General features: G+C 45.9%; 1 protein-coding gene across 1 annotated transcript in view; it reads left to right on the forward strand.

Annotated features, from left to right (window-relative positions):
- LOC137373183 (calcium-activated chloride channel regulator 1-like) overlaps positions 1 to 21685 on the forward strand; it is a 59137-nt gene that overhangs the window by 12741 nt on the left and 24711 nt on the right. The window contains 3 exon segments of the mRNA XM_068038039.1: positions 12684 to 12789; positions 19076 to 19241; positions 21004 to 21225. Coding sequence (XP_067894140.1) covers positions 12684 to 12789; positions 19076 to 19241; positions 21004 to 21225 — 494 coding nt within the window.

Raw genomic sequence — 21685 nt, forward strand, 5'->3', positions numbered from 1 at the left:
AACAAAAAAACACTTGCTGTGGTCAGGTGGGAGTTGATCAGTGGGAACCACCGAAACCCCTCACCACGTGGACCTAACAACTGACTGAAGGCAGCGTGTTTAACAAAAAAGTGTTTTAGCTCATGAGTGATTTAATTGTCTAGAACAGACAAATGACAGGTTTGCTCGTAAGTTTTCAAAGAAAGATCAATGTTTATTGTTCCACACCTGAATCTATGCAACTACACCCTCTTTCACACTCATACAGATGCACATGCACAAGATTACAATTATAAAAGTCTTCTTTGGCCTCTTTGTCTCGAGAGATAATGGGTAAATGGCTAGAGGTGGTCAGTGGTTTGTGAAGCAGCGCCTGGAGTGGCTATAAAGGCCAATTCTAGAGCGACAGACTCTTCCACAGGTGCTGCAGATAAAATTGGTTGTCGGGGCTGTTACACAGTTGGCTCTCTCCTTGCACTTCTGTCTTTTTTCCTGCCAACTGCTAAGTGTCTTCGCTTCACCACTGTTTAGCCCCGCCTTTATGGCTGTCTGCCAACTCTGGCGATCACTGGCAACTGACTCCCATGACTTGTGGTCAATGTCACAGGACTTCATGTCACGTTTGCAGACGTCTTTCAAGCGGATATATGGACGGCCGGTGGGTCTGATACCAGTGATGAGCTCGCTGTACAATGTGTCCTTGGGGATCCTGCCATCTTCCATGCGGCTCACATGGCCAAGCCATCTCAAGTGCCGCTGACTCAGTAGGGTATATATGCTGGGGATGTTGGTTGCCTCGAGGACTTCTGCATTGGAGATGCGGTCCTGCCACTTGATGCCAAGGATTCTCCGGAGGCAGAGAAGATGGAATGAATTGAGACGTCGCTCTTGGCTGACATAAGTTGTCCAGGCCTCGCTGACGTAGAGCAAGGTACTGAGGGCACAGGCTTGAAACACTCGGACTTTGTGTTTCGTGTCAGTGCGCCATGTTCCCACACCCTCTTGGCCAGTCTGGACATAGCAGTGGGCGCCTTTCCCATGCTCTTGTTGATTTCTGCATCTAGAGACAGGTTACTGGTGATAGTTGAGCCTAGGTAGGTGAACTCTTGAACCACTTCCAGAACATAGTCGCCGATATTGATGGATGGAGCATTTCTGATGTCTTGTCCCATGATGTTTGTTTTCTTGAGGCTGATGGTTAAGCCAAATTTGTTGCAGGCAGCTGCAATCCTGTAGATGAGTCTCTGCAGACACTCTTCTGTGAGGGATGTTAATGCAGCATTGTTAGCAAAGAGGAGTTCCCTGACGAGGACTTTCCGTACTTTGGTCTTCGCTCTAAGACGGGCAAGGCTGAACAACCTGCCATCTGATCTTGCATGGAGGAAAATTCCTTCTTCTGAAGACTTGAACGCATGTGAAAGCAGCAGGGAGAAGACGATCACAAACAGTGTTGGTGCGAGAACACAGCCCTGTTTCACACCACTCAGGATAGAAAAGGGGTCTGATGAGGCACCACTATGTTGAATTGTGCCTTTCATATTGTCATGGAATGAAGTGGTGATACTTAGTAGCTTTGGTGGGCATCCGATCTTTGCTAGTAGTCTGAAGAGACCACGTCTGCTGATGAGGTCAAAGGCTTTGGTGAGATCTATGAAAGCAACGTAGAGGGGCATCTGTTGTTCGTGGCATTTCTCCTGAATCTGGCAAAGGGAGAACAGCATGTCAATGGTGGATCTCTCTGCTCGAAAGCCGCACTGTGCCTCAGGGTAGACATGCTCAGCCAGCTTCTGGAGTCTGTTTCAAATGACTCGAGCGAAGACTTTCCCCACTATGCTGAGCAGGGAGATTCCACAGTAGTTGTTGCAGTCACCGCGGTTGCCCTTGTTCTTATAGAGGGTGAAGATATTGGCATCGCGCATGTCCTGTGGTACTGCTCCCTCTTCCCAGCACAGACAAAGCAGTTCATAAAGTGCTGAGAGTATATCAGGCTTGGCACTCTTGATTATTTCAGGGGAAATGCAGCCTGACACTGAAGTATGCAAAGGAGTGCTGCCTTTAATGACTGAATATATTAAATCGCTTGTGGATGCCCAGTTTGCCGAAATTTAGTCCCTGGGGTTGAATTCCTAAAGAACAACAGCATAGGTAGTCTTTAAGTTTTAGAATTAGAGATGTCCATATATACCACGTTTAATTTTAATCGAAGATGGCCGGCCTAACAAAGGGAATGCGCGCAGAGAGCTCAAACTCCTGCTGCTCGTTTAATGTTGGAGCCGCTACAGGGTCACGTCAGAGCCGGAGCTGCAGTGCCCGGACTGGGGTGACGATGAGCGCATGCCAAAGGCCCAGTGAGGCCTCGGCCCCCCCGCTGGTCTCGTACGGAAAATGTTTGATTGGATCCCGGGAGAAGAAGCTCCATATCGCGGTCGGCCATAGCACTGACCCCCCACCCCCTCGCACCACCTTCCCCCCCTCCCCCCTCGCACCAACTTCCCCCTCACACCCCCTTCCCCCTCCCCCCGCACCCCTTCCTCCCCATGCCCCTTCCCCCTTGCACCCCCTCCCTCCTCGCACCCTCTTCCCCCGCACCCTCTTCCCCTCGCACCCCCTCCCCCCTCGCACCCCCTCCCCCTCGCACCCTCTCTCCTCTTCCCCCTCACACACCCTTCCCCCTCCCCCTTTGCAGCCCCTTTCCCCCTCCCCCCTCGCACCCCCCACTCCCCCTGCCCCCCGCACCCCCTTCCACGACTCATGGCCCTCCTGCCTTGGGAGCTATGGCATTGGAAGGATGAATGAGAATGGACAGAAACTGCTGGTGTTGTGTACCTATCATAACCTCTGCATCACCAACTTGTTCTTTCATACTCAATCCTGTCACCCGGTTTCTTGGAGACACCCAAGATCATGTCGTTGGCACCAGCTGAACCTCATCATCACAAGGCGAGCCTCTTTAAACAGCGTTCAAATCACATGCAGTTTCCACTCTGCGGACTGCGACACCGACCACTCCCTGGAGTGCTGCAAAGTTAGACTCAAACCAAAGAAGCTGCATCCAAGCAGAAGGGCCGCCCGCGCATCAACATGAACAGAATTTCTTATCCACACCTGTAACATAAGTTTCTAAATTCACTTGAAAAAGCCCCTCAAAACACTCCTGCAGGGGATGATGACACCAAGTGGGCCCACATCAGAGACGCCATCTATGACTCAGCAATGACCACCTTTGGCAAACGTGTGAAGCAGAATGCAGACTGGTTTCAATCTCACTTTGAAGAGCTGGAACCTATCATAGCTGCTAAGCGTTGCACTGTTGAACTACAAGAAAGCCCCCAGCGAGTTAACATCTGTAGCACTGAAAGTAGCCAGAAGCGCTGCACAAAGAACAGCCAGGCGCTGTGCAAATGACTACTGGCAACACCTATGCAGTCGTATTCAGCTGGCCTCCGACACCGGAAATATCAGAAGAATGTATGATGACATTAAGAGAGCTTTTGGGCCAACCATCAAGAAGATCGCCCCCCTCAAATCTAAATCGGGGAAACGATCACTGACCAACGCAAGCAAATGGACCGCTGGGTGGAGCACTACCTAGAACTGTACTCCAGGGAAAATGTTGTCACTGATACCGCCCTCAATGCAGCCCAGTCTCTGCCAGTCATGGAAGAGCTGGGCGAACAGCCAACAAAATCAGAACTCAGTGATGCCATTGATTCTCTAGCCAGTGGAAAAGCCCCTGGAAAGGATGGCATTACCCCTGAAATAATTAAGAGTGCCAAGCCTGCTATACTTTCAGCACTCCATGAATTATAAAAGTAGCATGCGTTGATGTTTTATGATTTCAAGAGATCTCTGCTACATTTGCTTTTCCCCAGGGTATAGGACTTGAAATGATGCAGGCCTGTAATCCCTTTTGATCATCACTGAATCACTAATCACTGAAGAAAAGTTCTGGAGGTTTAGGAGGACAGATTTGCTCTATGTTTGCAGTAGCAAACTTTTCTTGTTATGCTCACACCACAAAATAACTTCATTCTACTGAGTGTATTTTACATATATGAGAGAAGCGTGCCATTTGTCATGCTGGGCCCTCACCTGCCAAGAATAAGGCACATTAATTTTCACCATATGGACATTAAATTTCAAATTGCTTCTGGGATGAAGATAAGCCATGTTACAAGGAGTGCCAGACACTTGATTGGAGGTAATATAAAAGCAAAATACTGCGGATGGTGGAAATCTGAAACAAAAACAAGAAATGCTGGAATCACTCAGCAGGTCTGGCAGCATCTGTGGAAAGAGAAGCAGAGTTAACGTTTCGGGTCAGTGACCCTTCTTCGGAACTGACAAATATTAGAAAAGTCACAGATAATGAGCAAGTGAGGTGGGGGTGGGGCAAGAGATAACAAAGGAGAAGGTGCAGATTGGACCAGGCAACATAGCTGACCAAAAGGTCACGGAGCAAAGGCAAACAATATGTTAATGGTGTGTTGAAAGACAAAGCATTAGTACAGATTAGGTGTGAATACACTGAATATTGAACAGCAGCAAGTGCAAACCTGAAAAAAAACCTGAAAAAAACTTGATTGGAGGTTATTTGCATACCAATAGGGACAAGAGAGATTACTTTCCTTATCCACTTATCCTAAAATGGACTTTGATCACCAGGTATTGTGTGTAAGAGAAGACATTCCAGGGTCTGCTAGGACAAGAGAATCCACAAACACAGAAGTGGTTACGCCCAGTTGGTCAGATGACCAACCTGCTGGGAGTTCTTTTTTGAATTGTACGGACAGTTTGAACTGAGACAGTCTGTTTGTTCCTGGACTGAGAAGACCTCTCCTGTCTGCTCCCATCTCTTTCTCACAAGCCTCTGGACTCACTGAAGACAGGTGAACCTCAAGAGAGAAAAGTCTCCTACATCGAACAAGGTTTAAGAAGTATATTGGGCCCCAACGAAAAGCAAGACCTACCTACAATCAAAGACTCTACAGCAAGCTCGAACAACAGTAACCAACACTATCTTCAGATATTGCTTGAAACTTTTCCACTTTATTTCTTCTGCTCTTTTCTGTCCCTATCTGCATGTGTGTTTATCGCGTATGAATGCTAGCGTGGGCGCGTCCTGTATCTGCAGGTGTTAACCACCAAATTAGAGTTTAAGTTTAATAAATTTCAACCTTTCTTCTTTAAACCTAAGAAAAGCTGTTTGGCTAGTTTCTTTGTCTTACAATTGGAAAGCAGCGAACAAGAATTCACCGAGGGGGAACTAAAAACATGGTGTGTTTAAAATTAAACCCTGTTACAGTAAGACCAGGTGAAGGCTGAGGGGGACCCCTAGACACCTTTCTCACCCGGTCATAACAGAAATTAGGGGCTTGTCTAGGATTTGACCCACAGACAAACGAGAGAAATTGGAAGTGGGAAGCCAGATTGTTCCCAATCAAAAAAGAGCAAGATTTCAATAGATTTTCTTGTGGTTGTGTATGCTTGAATACTAACATGTCTGCAACTGAAACTAGTGGCTCCCCAAGCCAGGGTGATTTATCTTGGGAAAAGTTATAAGCACTGTCAATGGAGGAGTTGAGGAAAATGGCTGAGCAGTGTGGGATCATTGTATGTGACAAGGCTCGGAAGTCTGAACTCCTAAGACAAGTGGCCAACCATTTTTCCTTGAATCTGAAGAAGCAGAAGCAGGGTTAGAAATTAACCCCAACAGGTTATTGCTAGCAAGGATACAATTGGAACAGAGGAAACTTGAATTAGAGGAGGGAGAAAGAGAGAGACAGGAGAGAGAGAGACAAAGAAAGAACCTTCCAGAAGGAATGTGAAGAAAAAGAGAGAGGAGAGAAAGAAAGAAAGACAGGAGAGAGAAAGAGAAAGAATCTTCCAGAAAGAATGTGACATGAGAGAGCTGAGATGACTTGAGTTAACTAGGGGGCGACAGAGTAACCCCAGTGAAAGCATGGCCAATATTGAGGAGCATAGGGCTGGGTACAAAATTGTTAAAACTATCTCAACTAATCCCAAAATTCAATGAGGAAGATGTGGAAGATGTGGAAGAATTTTTTGTGTCCTTTGAGAGATTGGCAAGGCAGCTAAAATGGCTATCTGAGACCTGGCCTCCTTTATTACAAAGCAAGCTAACCGGAAAAGCCCATGAGATTTATTCCCTGTTGCCAGATGAGAGTTCATCAAATTATGACCTGACAAAATATGCTATCCTCAGGGCATATGAATTAGTACCCGAAGCCTATCACCAAAAGTTTAGAACCCGCAAGAAGCAAGTGATCAACCTTACCTGGAGTTTGAAAGAAGCACGCAGCTAGCTTTTGACCAGTGGTTGAGGGCTCTTAAAGTATAGCTCAGCTATGAGAATCTCAGAGAAGTAATTCTGTTCGAGGAATTTAAAAACTCTGTCCCACTTTCCATAAAAACACATGTAGAGGAGCAGCGGGTTCAGAGAGCCCGGCAAGCAGCCATTCTGGCTGATGAATTTTTTTAAATCCATAAGCTGGTTTCCTACAGGAAAACCTTTCCTAGGCATCCCCACAAATCCGAAAAGGACAAAGGATGGGAAGGTGATAGGAGCCCAAGCAGTCCTGAGAGAGAAAGAAAAGCAAGAGACACAGGGGGCCCTCCTCTAGCCAAAAAGGAAGTTGCTGTGAGCAGGAGTGAGACCCAGAGACCTGAGTGGTTCCATTGTAATAAGGCAGGTCATCTAAAAGCTGACTGCTGCAAACTAAAGGGAAAATCTGTAGGGTTAATCAGGGCACACCCGCTCAGTGAAGATGGGAACCTGATGCAAAGCACAGCAGAACAAGCTGTGGCTTTAATTGCAGTGAGAGTGAGACCCATAATGCTTATGACTACAAATGCAGGAAAATTCAATAGGATTCCTGAAGGTTATCAGGGTTTTATATCTGAAGGGAAAGAACCTCATACCCCTCGCGTGGGGCAAGCAAGCCCACAGTAATCCTCAGGGACAAAGGGGCCACGAGATCCCTTTTCCCTGAAAAAGGCCTGACCTTTCCCCCAGAGAGTGCAATGAACATCAGGATGGTGGTGAATGGTATTGGAGGGCAGTGTATACCTGTACCTGTACACCAGGTGCACCTCGAGCGCGACCTAGTTTCAGGACCGGTGACTATAGGGATTGTCCCTAGTTTGCCTGTGGACGAGGTTGACCTGCTCCTAGGTAATAATCTGGCGGGGGGTAAAGGTGGTAGCCCCCCCCCCCCCCAGTATGAAGGAAAGATCGCAGGAGGTTAGAGAAACAGGGCAGTGGCGGGAGATGGACCTCTGCAGTTTCCCTGAATGTGTGGTGGATCAGGCCATGATCAAACCAGCTGCCCCAGAAGAGACTGAATTGGCACTGCAGGCAGATCACCATGAGGTCTGTTTCTCAGAGACTTTCTTTGGGAAGTTAGGAGACCCAGGGAATGAATTAAATGGATTTTCCCTAGCTGAGCCCCAGTATTGCAAGCGTTAGCACAGGCTGCCCAGTCTGAAAGTGAAGCAGAGGGAGTCCCTGATTGCTACTATTTAAAGAATGAGGAAATGGAGTTCTCCTCAATGAACTGAGAGTAAGCACAGTAGTTCACCAGTTAGTGGTGCTGCAGAGGTACCAGAGAGAAATATTAAGAAGGGCCCATGAGATTACAGTGGCTGTACATGCCAGTATATACATGCCAAAAGACCAAAACACGCATAAGACAGCAGTTTGACTGGCCAAAGCTCCACAAAGATGTGGTGGAGTACTACAGGTGTTGTCACATGCGCCAGGTTGAGGGGACACCCCAACCTGCAGTGAAACCTGTACCCCTAAGTCCTGTACCAGTGTTAGGAGGACCCTCCAGCAGAGGGCTGGTGAACTGTAAGGGACCCCTGCTGAGAACAAAATGGGACAGGAAGGCACAAGGCTGGCAAAAGGTTAGACAGGGAAGGGGAAAAAGTGACCAAGAGGTTAGGTTAAAGGATGTCCGGGAGGAATCCCAGATGAAAACCGCTACTCTCCGGTCAGCCAATCTCAAAAAACTTGAAAAGTTAGACCCCACATCCTCCTATGTAAATGCAGACGTTAGAAGCACCTCACGAGTTGCTAACAGCATGTACAGGAACCTGCAGAGACAAAGACAGACCTCTAGCAGGACAGAGAAAACATGAGGGTGATGCCTCAAATAGTCAAAGTGAGACAGTGGAGCGCAATAGAGTCTGCACAAATACCTGCAGGCTGCAGTGTCCCAGAAGACATAGGGGAGATTAGCAAAGAATCCACCCTCACAATCTGAAAAAAAGAGAACTGCCCCTCCCCTGAAGTCAAAACCTTTTGCATGACTCAGCAAAGCACTGAAAGAGAGTTCAGGATAGACCTGCCAACTACTGACTCCCCTGAGAGAAAAAATTCCAACTTGTGGTTAATTAAATCTAACCCTCCCCCTTTGCAAACCTCAACAGGAACAAAGACCCTAGGCAGTCATTGGAAATGGGCAAACTGAAGAAAAAGCTTCCCCCAAAAAATGACATGTTTACTGGGATGCCAAAAACGGATAGTTAAAGCAGCACAGCCGCCAAGAGAAGACAGGCTGTAATAAATTTTAGGATTTAAGAATTAATGTGAATGAATGAGAGAGAGGGATGCATGTTTTTTTCCTGTATCTTATATTTTCTCTCGACCCTTTTACTGAAATGCACTTTTCTCAAATCGCATTAATTCCGCTGAGTGTGGAGGTGTCATGCTGGGCCCCGACCTGCCAAGAATGAGGCACATTAATTTTGCCATATGGACATTAAATTTCAAATTGCTGCTGGGAAGAAGAGAAGGCCTGTTACAAGGACTGCCAGACTCTTGGCTGGAGGATATTTGCATACCAAAGAGACAAGAGAGATGGCTTCCCTTATCCGCTTACCCTAAAATGGGACTTTGATCACCAGATATTGTGTGTATGAGGAGACATTCCAGGGTCTGCTAGGACATGAGAATCCACACACAGACTTAACTGCTACAAAGTCAATAAAAAGGAATAAAACCGGACGGACCACCCGGCATCGACCGAGGCACCGGAAACGACAACGGCAAACCCAGCCCTGTCGACCCTGCAATATGTTCCTTACTAACATCTGGCGGCTTGTGCCAAAGTTGGGAGAGCTGTCCCACAGACTAGTCAAGCAACAGCCTGACAAAGTCATACTCACAGAATCATACCTTACAGACAATGTCCCAGACACTGCCATCACCATCCTCAGGTATGTCCTGTCCCACCGGCAGGACAGAGCCACCAGAGGTGGCCGGACAGTGATATACAGTAGGGAGGGAGTTGCCCTGGAATTCCTCAACATCGACTCCGGACCCCATGAAGTCTCATGGCATCAGGTCAAACATGGGCAAGGTACCTCCTACTGATTACCACCTACCGCCCTCCCTCAGCTGATGACTCAGTCCTCCACCATGTTGAACACCACTTGGAGGAAGCACTGAGGGTGGCAAGGGCGCAAAATGTACTCTGGGTGGGGGACTTCAATGTCCATCACCAAGAGTGGCTCGGTAGCACCACTACTGACCGAGCTGGCCGAGTCCTAAAGGACATAGCTGCCAGACTGGGTCTGCGGCAGGCGGTGGGGGAACCAACACGAGGGAAAAACATACTTGACCTCGTCCTCACCAATCTGCCTGCTGCAGATGCTTCTGTCCATGACTGTATTGTTAGGAGTGACCACCGCACAGTCCTTGTGGAGACAAGGTCCTGCCTTCACATTCAGCATAACGTCCATCATGTTTTGTGGCACTATCACAGTGCTAAATGGGATAGATTTCGAACAGATCTAGCAATGCAAAACTGGGCATCCATAAGGCGCTGTGGGCCATCAGCAGCAGCAGAATTGTACTCAACCACAATCTGTAACCTCATGGCCCGGCATATCCCCCACTCTAACATTACCATCAAGCCAGGAGACCAACCCTGGTTCAATGAAGAGTGCAGGAGGGCATGCCAGGAGCAGCACCAGGCAGACCTCAAAATGAGGTGTCAACCTGGTGAAGCTACAACACAGAACTATCTGTGTGCCAAACTGCGTAAGCAGCATGCAATAGACAGAGCTGAGCGATCCCATAACCAACGATCAGATCGAAGCTCTGCAGTCTTGCCACATCCAGCCGTGAATGGTGGTGGACAATGAAACAACTAACTGGAGGAGGTGGCTCCACAAATATCTCCATCCTCAATGATGGAGGAGCCCAGCACATCAGTGCGATAGATAAGGCGGAGGCATTTGCCACAATCTTCAGCCAGAAGTGCCGAGTTGATGATCCATCTCTGCCTCCTCCTGAAGTCCCCAGCATCACAGATGCCAGACTTCAGCCAATTTGATGCACTCCGCGTGATATCAAGAAACGACTGAAGGCACTGGATACTGCAAAGGTTATGGGCCCTGACAATTTTCCAGCAATAGTATTGAAGACCTGTGCTCCAGAACTTGCCGCACCCCTAGCCAAGCTGTTCCAGTACAGCTACAACACTGGCATCTACCCTGCAATGTGGAAAATTGCCCAGGTATGTCCTGTACACAAAAAGCAGGACAAGTCCAACCTGGCCAATTACCGCCCCATCAGTCTACTCTCTATCATCAGCAAAGTGATGGAAGATGTCATCAACAGTGCCATCAAGTGGCACTTCCTTAGCAATAACCTGCTCAGTGATGCTCAGTTTGGGTTCCGCCAGGGCCACCCAGCACCTGACCTCATTACAGCCTTGGTTCAAACATGGACAAAAGAGCTGAACTCAAGAGGTGAGGTGAGAGTGACTGCCCTTGACATCAAGGCAGCATTTGACCAAGTATGGCATCAAGGAACCCTAGCAAAACCGAGGTCAATAGGAATCAGGGGGAAAACCCTCCACTGGCTGGAGTCATACCTAGCACAAAGGAAGATGGTTGTGGTTGTTGGAGGTCAATCATCTGAGCTCCAGGACATCACTGCAGGAGTTCCTCAGGGTAGTGTCCTGGGCCCAACCATCTTCAGCTGCTTCATCAATGATTTTCCTTCAATTATAAGGTCAGAAGTGGGGATGTTTGCTGATGATTGCACAATGTTCAGCACCATTCGCAGCTCCTCAGATACTGAAGCAGTCTGTGTAGAAATGCAGCAAGACCTGCACAATATCCACGCTTGGGCTGATAAGTGGCAAGTAACATTCGCATCACACAAGTGCCAGGAAATGACCATCTCCAACAAGAGAGAATCTAACCATCTCCCCTTGACATTCAATGGCATTACCATCGCTGAATACCCCACTATCAACATCCTAGGGACTACCATTGACCAGAAACTGAACTGGAGTAGCCATATAAATACCGTGGCTACAAGAGCAGGTCAGAGGCTACGAATCCTGAGGCGAGTAACTCACCTCCTGACTCCCCAAAGCCTGTCCACCATCTACAAGGCACAAGTCAGGAGTGTGATGGAACACTCTCCACTTGCCTGGATGGGTGCAGCTCCAACAACACTCAAGAAGCTCGACACCATCCAGGACAAAGCAGCCCGCTTGATTGTCACCCCATCTACAAACATTCACTCCCTCCACCACCGACACACAATGGCAGCAGTGTGTACCATCTATAAGATGCACTGCAGCAATGCACCAAGGCTCCTTAGACAGCACCTTCCAAACCCGTGACCTCTACCAACTAGAAGGACAAGGGCAGCAAATACATGGGAACACCATCACCTGCAAGTTCCCCTTCAAGTCACACACCATCCTGACTTGGAACTATATCGCCGTTCCTTCACTGTCGCTGGGTCAAAATCCTGGAACTCCCTTCCTAACAGCATTCTGGGTATACCTACCCCAAATGGACTGCAGCAGTTCAAGAAGGCAGCTCACCACCACCTTCTCAAGGGCAATTAGGGATGGGCAATAAATGCTGGCCTGGCCAGCGTCGCCCACATCCCATGAATGAATTTTAAAAAAATGGTTACACCAGTTGGTGACTTGACTAACCTGCTGGCCAACTTGGGGAGTTTTTTTTGAATTGTAGAGACAGTTTGAACCGAGAAAGACTGTTTGCTCCTGGACTGAGAAGACCTCTCCTGTCTGCTTCCATCTCTTTCTCACAAGCCTCTGGACCCATTGAAGACATGTGAACCTCAAGAGAGAAAAGTCTTCTACATCGAACAAGGTTTAAGAAGTATACTGGGCCCCAACGAAAAGCAAGTCCTACCTACAATCAAGGACTCTACAGCGAGCTCGAAGAACAGTAACCAACACTATCTTCAGATATTGCCTGAAACTTTTCCACTTTATTTTTTATGCTCCTTTCTGTCTCTACCTGCATGTGTGTTTATCGCGTATGCCTGCTAGCGTGGGTGCATCATGTATCCGTAGGTGTTAACCGAATTAGAGTTTAAGTTTAATAAATTTCAACCTTTCTTCTTTAAATCTAAGAAAACCTGTTTGGCTTGTTTCTTTCCCTTGCAATTGGAAATCAGTGAACATGGATTCACTGAGGGGGAGCTAAAAATACGGTTTGTTTAAAATTAAACCCTGTTACAGTAGGACCAGGTGAAGGCTGAGAGGGAACCCCTAGACCCCTTTCTCACCTGGTCATAACAAATTATTTAAATTTTCACAAGTATCAATACCATTTAGATCTCACTGAAGATGAAGGCATTGGTTTCATTACTTTAAACAAAAATACATCTGTTTTTACAGGTAGAGTATTTGTTCATGAATGGGCCCATCTTCAGTGGGGAGTATTTGATGAATATAATGATCTGATGCCTTTTTATTTTTCTAATGGACTCCATGAAGCAACAAGGTAGGACAGTTCTAATTGTATGATTTTATTCACTGAAAAATGTCTTTTGGGATTTCTAGATAAAGCTATGATACCTAAGCAATGTCTCTCCATGCGGGTACTCGCATGGGCCTTAGTTATGCCTGTCTTTTTGTGGGATATGTCGAACATTCCTTGTTCCAGTCCTACTCAGGCCCCCTCCCCCAACTCTTTTTCTGGTACATTGATGACTGTATCGGTGCCGTTTCCTGCTCCCGCCCCGAACTGGAAAAATTAATCAACTTTGCTTCTAATTTTCACCCTTCTCTCACCTTTACATGGTCCATCTCCGACACTTCCCTTCCTTGACTTCTCTGTCTCCATCTCTGGGGTTAGGCTGTCTACCAATATTCATTATCAGCTCAGCAAGTCCCACAGCTACCTCAACTATACTTCTTCACACCCTGCCTCCTGTAAGGACTCCATTCCATTCTCCCAGTTTCTCCATCTCCGACGTATCTGTTCTGATGATGCTACCTTCCATGACAGCGCTTCTGATATGTCTTCCTTTTTCCTCAACCGAGGATTCTCCCCAACTGTGGTTGACAGGGCCCTCAACCGCGTCCAGCCCATTTCCCACACCTCTACTCTCCCCCATTCCCCTCCCTCCTAGAACCGGGTCAGGGTTCCCCTTGTCCTCACTTTCCACTCCATCAGTCTCCATATCCTAAGGATCAGTCACCACCATTTCCGCCACCTCCAGCGTGATGCCACTACCAAACGCATCTTCCCCTGTCAGCAACCGACGGGATTGTTCCCTCTGTGACACCCTGGTCCACTCCTCCATTACCCTCACCACCTTGTCCCCTTCCCACGGCACCTTCCCCTGCAAGCGCAGGAGGTGTAATACCTGCCCATTTACCTCCTCTCTCCTCACTATCCAAGGCCCCAAATACTCCTTTCAGCTCAAGCAGTGATTTACTTGTACCTCTTTCAATGTAGTATACTGTATTTGTTGCTCACAATGTGGTCTCCTCTACATTGGGGAGACCAAACGGAGACTGGGTGACTGTTTTGCGGAACACCTCTGCTCAGTCCGCAAGCAGGACCTCGAGCTTCCAGTTGCTGGCCATTTCAACACGCACCTCCTGTTCTCATGCTCACATCTCTGTCCTGGGATTGCTGCAGTGTTCCAGGGAATATCAATGCAAGCTCGAGGAACAGCATCTCATTTACTGCCAGACTGAACATTTAGTTCAATAATTTCAGAGCATGATGGGCCCCCCATTTTACTTTCATCTTTAGTTATTTTTTCTTTCTTCTTTTATTTTTTGTGTTTATCTTATTTTAGTTTGTTCAGTTTGTTTCTACTGTGCTTACCCACTGTTTTCTTCATGTTTGTGCTTGTGGCTGTTCAGTTTTCAGTCCAATAACACCCTATCTGTACTAATGCTTTGTCTTTCAGCACACCATTAACATCTTGTTTGCCTTTGCTCCATGACCTTCTGGTCAGCTATTCTGTGACCTTTTCCTATCAATACCTTTTAGTTTGTTATCTCTTGCCCTACCTCCACTTTATTTGCTTAAAATCCTTTACATTTCTTATATCTGCCAGTTCTGAAGAAGGATCACTGACCTGAAATGTTAACTCTGCTTCTCTCTCCACAGATGCTGCCAGACCTGCTGAGTTTTTCAAGCACTTTCTGTTTTTATGTCTCTCCATTCTTGTGCTCTGCTGCATTAGATGTGCTGATACAGTTAAGGCAGCAAATTGCTCAGGTAGCCTGGTGGGGTGCATTGCCATGGATGGGAAGGACTTGTTTTGCTGTCTACAATTGTCAATGAAGCTGGTGAAACTCTTCCGAGCTGCAAAGCCTCCTAACCACTATCAATAATACAATGTGGGATTCTCAGCTGTGGAATACAGAATGACTCATGACCATTTTCCCCAGGCCCTTCCTCTGGACAGATCAAGTGCCCATCTGAATCAGATGGGAGCCTCATTATTGTATGTAATTCAGGGTACTACAATATACATAACATAACCTAGAGGGACAAATGTGTGGAGCGACAACTCCGCCTGAAGGATTTTCCACTGCTTCAGATCTTTTCTAAATAAACAGGTCAAATCATGGTGTTGGGAAAAATTATTGGAAAAGGTTCTGAGGGACAGTATAAATCATCATTCAGAAAGGCACATATTAGTCAAGGACATGGATTTGTCAAAGGAATGCCATGTGTGACTAACTTGATCTAATTTTTTGAGGAGGTAACATGGAGGGTTGATGACGGTAGTGCATTTAATGTAGTCTACTTGGATTTTAGCAAGGGTTTTGACAAGGTCCTGCATGGCAGACTGCCCAGAAAAGTAAAAGACCATTGGATCCAAGGGCAGGTTGGATCAAAAGTTGGCCCAGTTTTAGGAAACAAAGGGTAATGGTCAATGGGATTTTTGTGCCTGGAAGGATGTTTACAGTGGGGTTCTGCAGCACTTAGTACTAGATCCCTTACTTTTCATGAAATATATCAATGATTTAGACTTGAATGTGGGGAGCATAATTAAGAAGTTTCCTGGTGATACAAAAATTGGCTGTGTGGCTGCTATTGAAGAAGAAAGCTGTAGACTGCAGGAAGATATCAATGGACTAGTCAGAGGGGTAGAAAAATGACAAATTGAATTCAATCCAGAGAAGTGTGAGGCAATGCATTAGGGGAGGGCAAACCAGGCAAGGCATTACACAATAAATGGTACAAAGCCGAGAAATGAGAAGGAACAGAGGGGCCTTGCAGTGCATGTCTATCCAAGAAATGTAGGTAAGGTGGTTAAGAAGGCATATGGAGTACTTGCCTTTATTAGCAGAGGCATAGAATATAGGAGTAGGGAGATTATGCTAGAACTGTATAACTAGTCAGGCCACATCTAAAGTTCTGTATACAGTTCTGATCTTTGCATTACAGGAAGGATGTGATGGCACGAGAGATGCGACAGAGGAGATTTACAAGATTGTTGCCAGAAATGGAGAATTTTATCTATGAGGAAAGATTGGATAGGCTGGGGTTGTTTTCTATGTAACAAAGGGGATGAGGGGACATTTAACTGAATTGTACAGCATTATGAAGGGCCGAGGTAGAATGACTAGGAAGGACCTATTTCCTTAAGCAGAGAGATCATTAACCAAGGGGCATGGATATAAAGTAATTAGCAGAAGGTTTAGAGGGAAGTGAGAAGAAATAATTGATGCAGAGGTGGTGGGGATCTGGAGCTCACTGTCTGAAATGGTGGTAGAGGTAGAAACCCTCATAATATTTTATAAATACTTGGATGTGCACTTGAAGTGTTGTAATGAACAGGGCTATGGACCAGGAACTGGAAAGTGGGATTAGGCTGTACAGCTCTTTTATAGCCACCAAGGACATGATAGGCTGAATGGCCTCCTACTGTGCAGTAAATTTTCCATGTTTCTATGTTTCTATCTTCATAAGATCATAAGAACTAGGAGCAGGAGTAGGCCGTCCGGCCTCTCGAGCCTGCTCCGCCATTCAATAAGATCATGGCTGAACTTTTCGTGGACTCAGATCCACTTACCCGCGCTCTCACCGTATCCCCTAATTCCTTATTGTTCAAAAAGATATCTACCTTAGCTATAAAAACGTTTACTGAAGAAGCGTCAACTACTTCACTGGGCAAGGAATTCCATAGATTAACAACCCTCTGGGTGAAGAAGTTCCTTCTTAATTCAGTCCTAAATCTGCTCCCTCTAATCTTGAGGCTATGCCCTCTTGTCCTAGCTTCACCTGCCAGTGGAAACATCCTCTCTACTTGTATCTTATCTATTCCCTTCATAATTTTATATGTTTCTATAAGATCCCCCCTCATTCTTCTGAATTCCAATGAATATAATCCCAATCTACTCAGTCTCTCCTCATAAGCCAATCCCCTCAACTCCGGAATCAACCTCCTCTGCACCCTCTCCAGGGCCAGCACATCCTTTCTCAAGTAAGGAGACCAAAACTGCACACAGTACTCCAGGTGCGGCCTCACCAGTACCTTATACAGCTGCAACATAACCTCTCTGCTTTTAAACTCAATCCCTTTAGCAATGAAGGACAAAATTCCATTTACCTTCCAAATTACTTGCTGTACCTGCAGACCAACCTTCTGCGATTCATGCACAAGGACACCCAGGTCCCTCTGCATAGCAGCATGCCGCAAGTTTTTACCATTCAAGTAATAATCCTTTTTACTGTTACTCCTACCGAAATGAATGACTTCACATTTATTAACATTGTATTCCATCTGCCAGACCTTTGCCCACTCACTCAATGTATCTATGTTCCTCTGCAAAGTTTCACAGTCATCTGCACACTTTGCTCTGCCACTCATCTTAGTGTCATCTGCAAAATTTGACACCCTACACGTGGTCCCCAACTCCAAATCATCTATATAAATTGTAAATAATTGCGGTCCCAACACCGATCCCTGAGGCACACCACTAGTGACTGATTGCCAACCAGAATAGCACTCATTTATCCCCACTCTCTGCTTCCTGTTAGTCAACCAATCCTCTATCCATGCTAATACTTTACCCCTAACGCCATGCATCCTTATCTTATGCAGCAGCCTTTTGTGCGGCACCTTGTCGAAGGCCTTTTGGAAATCTAGGTACACCACATCCACTGGGTCCCCATTGTCCACCTTGCTCGTAATGTCATCATAGAATTCCAAAAGATTTGTCAAGCATGACCTGCCCTTCATGAACCCATGTTGCGTCTGCCCAATGGGACAATTTCGATCGAGATGCCCTGCTATTTCTTACTTGATAATAGACTCAAGCATCTTCCCCACGACAGAGGTTAAGCTAACCGGTCTATAATTCCCCATCTTTTGTCTACCTCCCTTTTTAAACAGTGGCGTCACATCTGCTGTTTTCCAATCTGCTGGGACTACCCCAGAGTCCAGCGAATTTTGGAAAATTACTGCCAGTGCACCTGCCATCTCTTTTAGTACCCTGGGATGCATTCCATCAGGGCCAGGAGACTTATCAATCCTTAGCTCCATTAGCTTGCCCAACACTACCTCTTCCGTAATAATGATTGTTTCCAGGTCCTCACCTACGTTCGTCTCTTTGTCAATTACTGGCATGTTATTAATGTCCTCCACTGTGAAGACCGATACAAAATACCTGTTCAATGCCTCGGCCATTTCATCATATCCCATAACTAAATTCCCCTTCTCATCCTCTAAAGGACCAACGTTTACTTTAGCCACTCTTTTTTGTTTTATATATTTATAGAAACATTTGCTATCTGTCTTTATATTCTGTGCTAGTTTTTTCTCATGTTCTATCTTACTTTTCTTTATAGCTCTTTTTGTGGCTTTCTGTTGACCTTTAAAGTTTTCCCAATCTTCTAGTTTCATGCTGTTTTTGGCCACTTTGTATGCCTTCTCTTTCAATTTGATAGCCTCCCTTATTTCCTTAGACACCCATGGCAGATTACCCCTTTTCTTCCAGTCCTTCCTTTTCACTGGAATATACTTTTGCTGAGCACTTTGAAAAATTGCTTTGAAAGTCCTCCACTGCTCGTCAACTGTCCCACCATAAAATCTTTGTTTCCAGTCTACTTTAGCCAAGTCCTCCCTCATTCTATTGTAGTCCCCCTTGTTCAAGCGCAGGACCCTGGTATTGGATTTTATCTTCACACTCTCCATCTGTATTCTAAATTCAACCATACTGTGATCACTCCTTCCAAGAGGATCCCTAACTATGAGGTCATTAATTATTCCTGTATCATTACACAGGACTAGATCTAGGATAGCTTGCTCCCTCGTCGGTTCCATTACATACTGTTCAAGAAAACTATCACGGATACACTCAAAGAACTCCTCCTCAAGGCTAGCCTGACTGAGCTGGTTCGACCAATCTACATGTAGATTAAAATCCCCCATGATAATTGCCGTACCATTTTTACAGGCATTAGTTATTTCTTTGTTTATTGCCCGCCCCAATGTGATGTTATTATTTGGTGGCCTATAGACTACGCCTATCAATGACTTTTTCTTCTTAGAGTTTCTAATTTCCACCCAAATGGATTCAACCTCATTCTCCATAGAACCTGTATCATCTCTCAGCACCGCCCTGATGTCGTCCTTGAATATCAGAGCTACACCACCTCCCTTACCTTCCTGTCTGTCCTTCCGAATAGTCTGGTATCCCTGGATATTTAACTCCCAGTCGTGACCAACCTGTAACCATGTCTCCGTAATGATTTCTCATTACAGAAATGTTACTCGCAATCAAAGAATTATTCCTATTATTTTGGCTTTCAGATGTTCAAAAGGAATAACAGGAAACATTGCTAATTGCACTGACAGCTCCTGTTCACTGTGCGCCATTGATCCCAACACAGGGTTGCCGAAAGATGATTGTAAGTTCTTTCCAGACAGAAGACAGACTTCAACCGCTTCAATAATGTACATACAGGGACTATCAAATGTAAGTCAAACCAGTTGTGTTCCAGCCATTCTTACTCAACTTATCATATGAGCCCCAGGACATTGTTATAGGACAGGCTCCTAGGCCCAATTATTTTCAGCTGCTTCATCAATAACTTTCCTTTCATTATAAGGACAGAGTGAGTATGTTTACTGATGATTGCATAGTCTTCAATTAGATTCATTATTATTCAGGTAATGAAGTAATCAGTGGCAGCATGCAACAAGTCCTGGACAACATACAGGGTTGGGCTGAAATGTGGCAAATAACTTTGGTGCTATACAAGTGCCAGGCAATCATCTCCATTAAGAGAGAGTCTAACGAGCTTGTCTTGGCATTCAACGTCATTACCATTGCCGAATTCCACACTATAAACACCCTGACGATTGCCATTGACCAGAAATTAACTGGACCAGCCACATAAATGCTGTGGCTATTACAGACAGTCAGAGACTGTGTAGTCTCCGATGAATGGCTCACCTCCTGATTTCTCAAAGCCTCTCCATCACCTTCAAGGCACAGGTCAGAAGCGAGATGGAAAACTCTCCGTGTGCCTGGATGAATGTAACTGTAACAACACACAAGAAGCTCAACACCATCCAGGACATTTGATCGGCAGCCTAAACACTACCTTAAACATTCACTCTCTCCATCACCAGCCCACTATAGCTGCAATGTAAACTATCTACAGGATGCACTGCAGCAACTCACCAAGGCTTTTTCAACAACACCTCCGTCACATCCACCACCTAGGAAGGGGAAGCTGGTGCATGGGAACACCCTCCAAATCCCATAACATCTTGACTTGGAAATATGTCACTGTTCCTTCATCAGCTCTGGGACAAATACTGGACCTCCTGCCTAACTGCATTGTGATTCACAACATGGACTGCGGCTGTTCAAGAAGGCAGCTCACCACCACTTTCTCAAGGGCATTTCGGGATGGGCAATAAATGCTGGCCTTGCCAGTGACACCCGCATCCTAAGAGTGACTATGAATATATATGAAACAATACATATATTTTCTTTAAATGGTGTCTTTGTATTGGTGATGTTGCTCTGGGACAGCTTCACTTTACTGGAGAACCGCAATCTCTGAGCATCACTGTCCCCTGTTCACTGCAGATTAGGAGTGACTGGTCTCCATTAGAAGGCCAGGAGAAAATCCCTGCAATTTCCATGCCTCCAGCTTCTTCTTTCAGGACGTGTGGAGTCGGGCCCTGGACAGTGTTAACAGAGTTTGCCACTTTTACATTATCAGATACCATTGGTTGGGGGAGGACAGTGTGCACCTGTTGTTGTGAGCAAGTTATTAACTATAACCAGGGATTTCATGAAAAGCATTTGTTTTGCTTGTTTACAAATACATATTCGAATGTTATCAACACATTATGGGGTCGGTTTTCAACTTTGCGCCCAGGTGTACACCAGGCAGTGAGGAATCCTTCCTGTTCAAGAACCCACCTGATCTCTATTGAAATCAATGGGATGTCAATTCAGTGGGTTCTACAAAGGGGCAGGTGATGGCTCTGACACATTAACCCCCAGGTGTAAAATGACCCCCGTAATGTGTCAGTTTGGTTCAATGGCAGCACTCGTAATTCTAACTCAGGAGGTCATAAATTGAAGCCTCACTAAAATTTAATACATTGTAGATTGTTATGTTTTACAAGACTTTGCTTCGCATTTTTAAGGTGAGTGTTTTTTCCCAGTTCTAGTCACAGCCCCTTTAACCCGATGCATCTTTTGTTTTAATATCCAGGTGTTTGAATTCTGTAATGATCGGACTCACAATCCTGAAGCACCAAACATGCAAAACAAAATGTGCAATCACAGGAGCACTTGGGATGTGATCAGCAAGTCAGGAGATTTCAGAGACAATTCCCCACCCCATATTGGTTCAGTGCTGCCGACATTTACACTTCTACAGGCCAAAGACCGTGTGCTCTGCTTAGTCCTTGATGTTTCTGGAAGCATGGGCTCGGTAAATCCTTTTGTAAAGTTTATTTCACAGAAAGTGTTCATTTGGACTCCAGTCTGTGCTGTTGCGTGGCTTCACACAGCAAACTAGAGGAGGTCAGAAGCTGGTTATTCTGTGGTGAGTGGTCACCTCCTGATTCCCAAATCCTCTCTGCATCGTACAAGGCACAAATCAGGAATGTTCTCCACTTTCCTGGATGAGTGCAGCTGAAACAACACTGAAGAAGAAGCTCGACACCATCCAGAGCAAAGCAGTCTGCTTGATCAACAATAACTTTAAATTATTATTTTCAAGGTTTATTTTTTAAATACTGTCGAGACATGCAGCATTGCATTGTGGCACAGTGGTGCAGTGGTTAGCAACGCAGCCTCACAGCTCCAGCCATCTGGGCTCAGTTCTGGGTACTGCCTGTGCGGAATTTGCAAGTTCTCCCTGTGACCACGTGGGTTTCTGCCGGGTGCTC

The sequence above is a fragment of the Heterodontus francisci genome, chromosome 8 (assembly GCF_036365525.1).
Source record: "Heterodontus francisci isolate sHetFra1 chromosome 8, sHetFra1.hap1, whole genome shotgun sequence".
In the NCBI taxonomy this organism is placed as follows: domain Eukaryota; kingdom Metazoa; phylum Chordata; class Chondrichthyes; order Heterodontiformes; family Heterodontidae; genus Heterodontus; species Heterodontus francisci.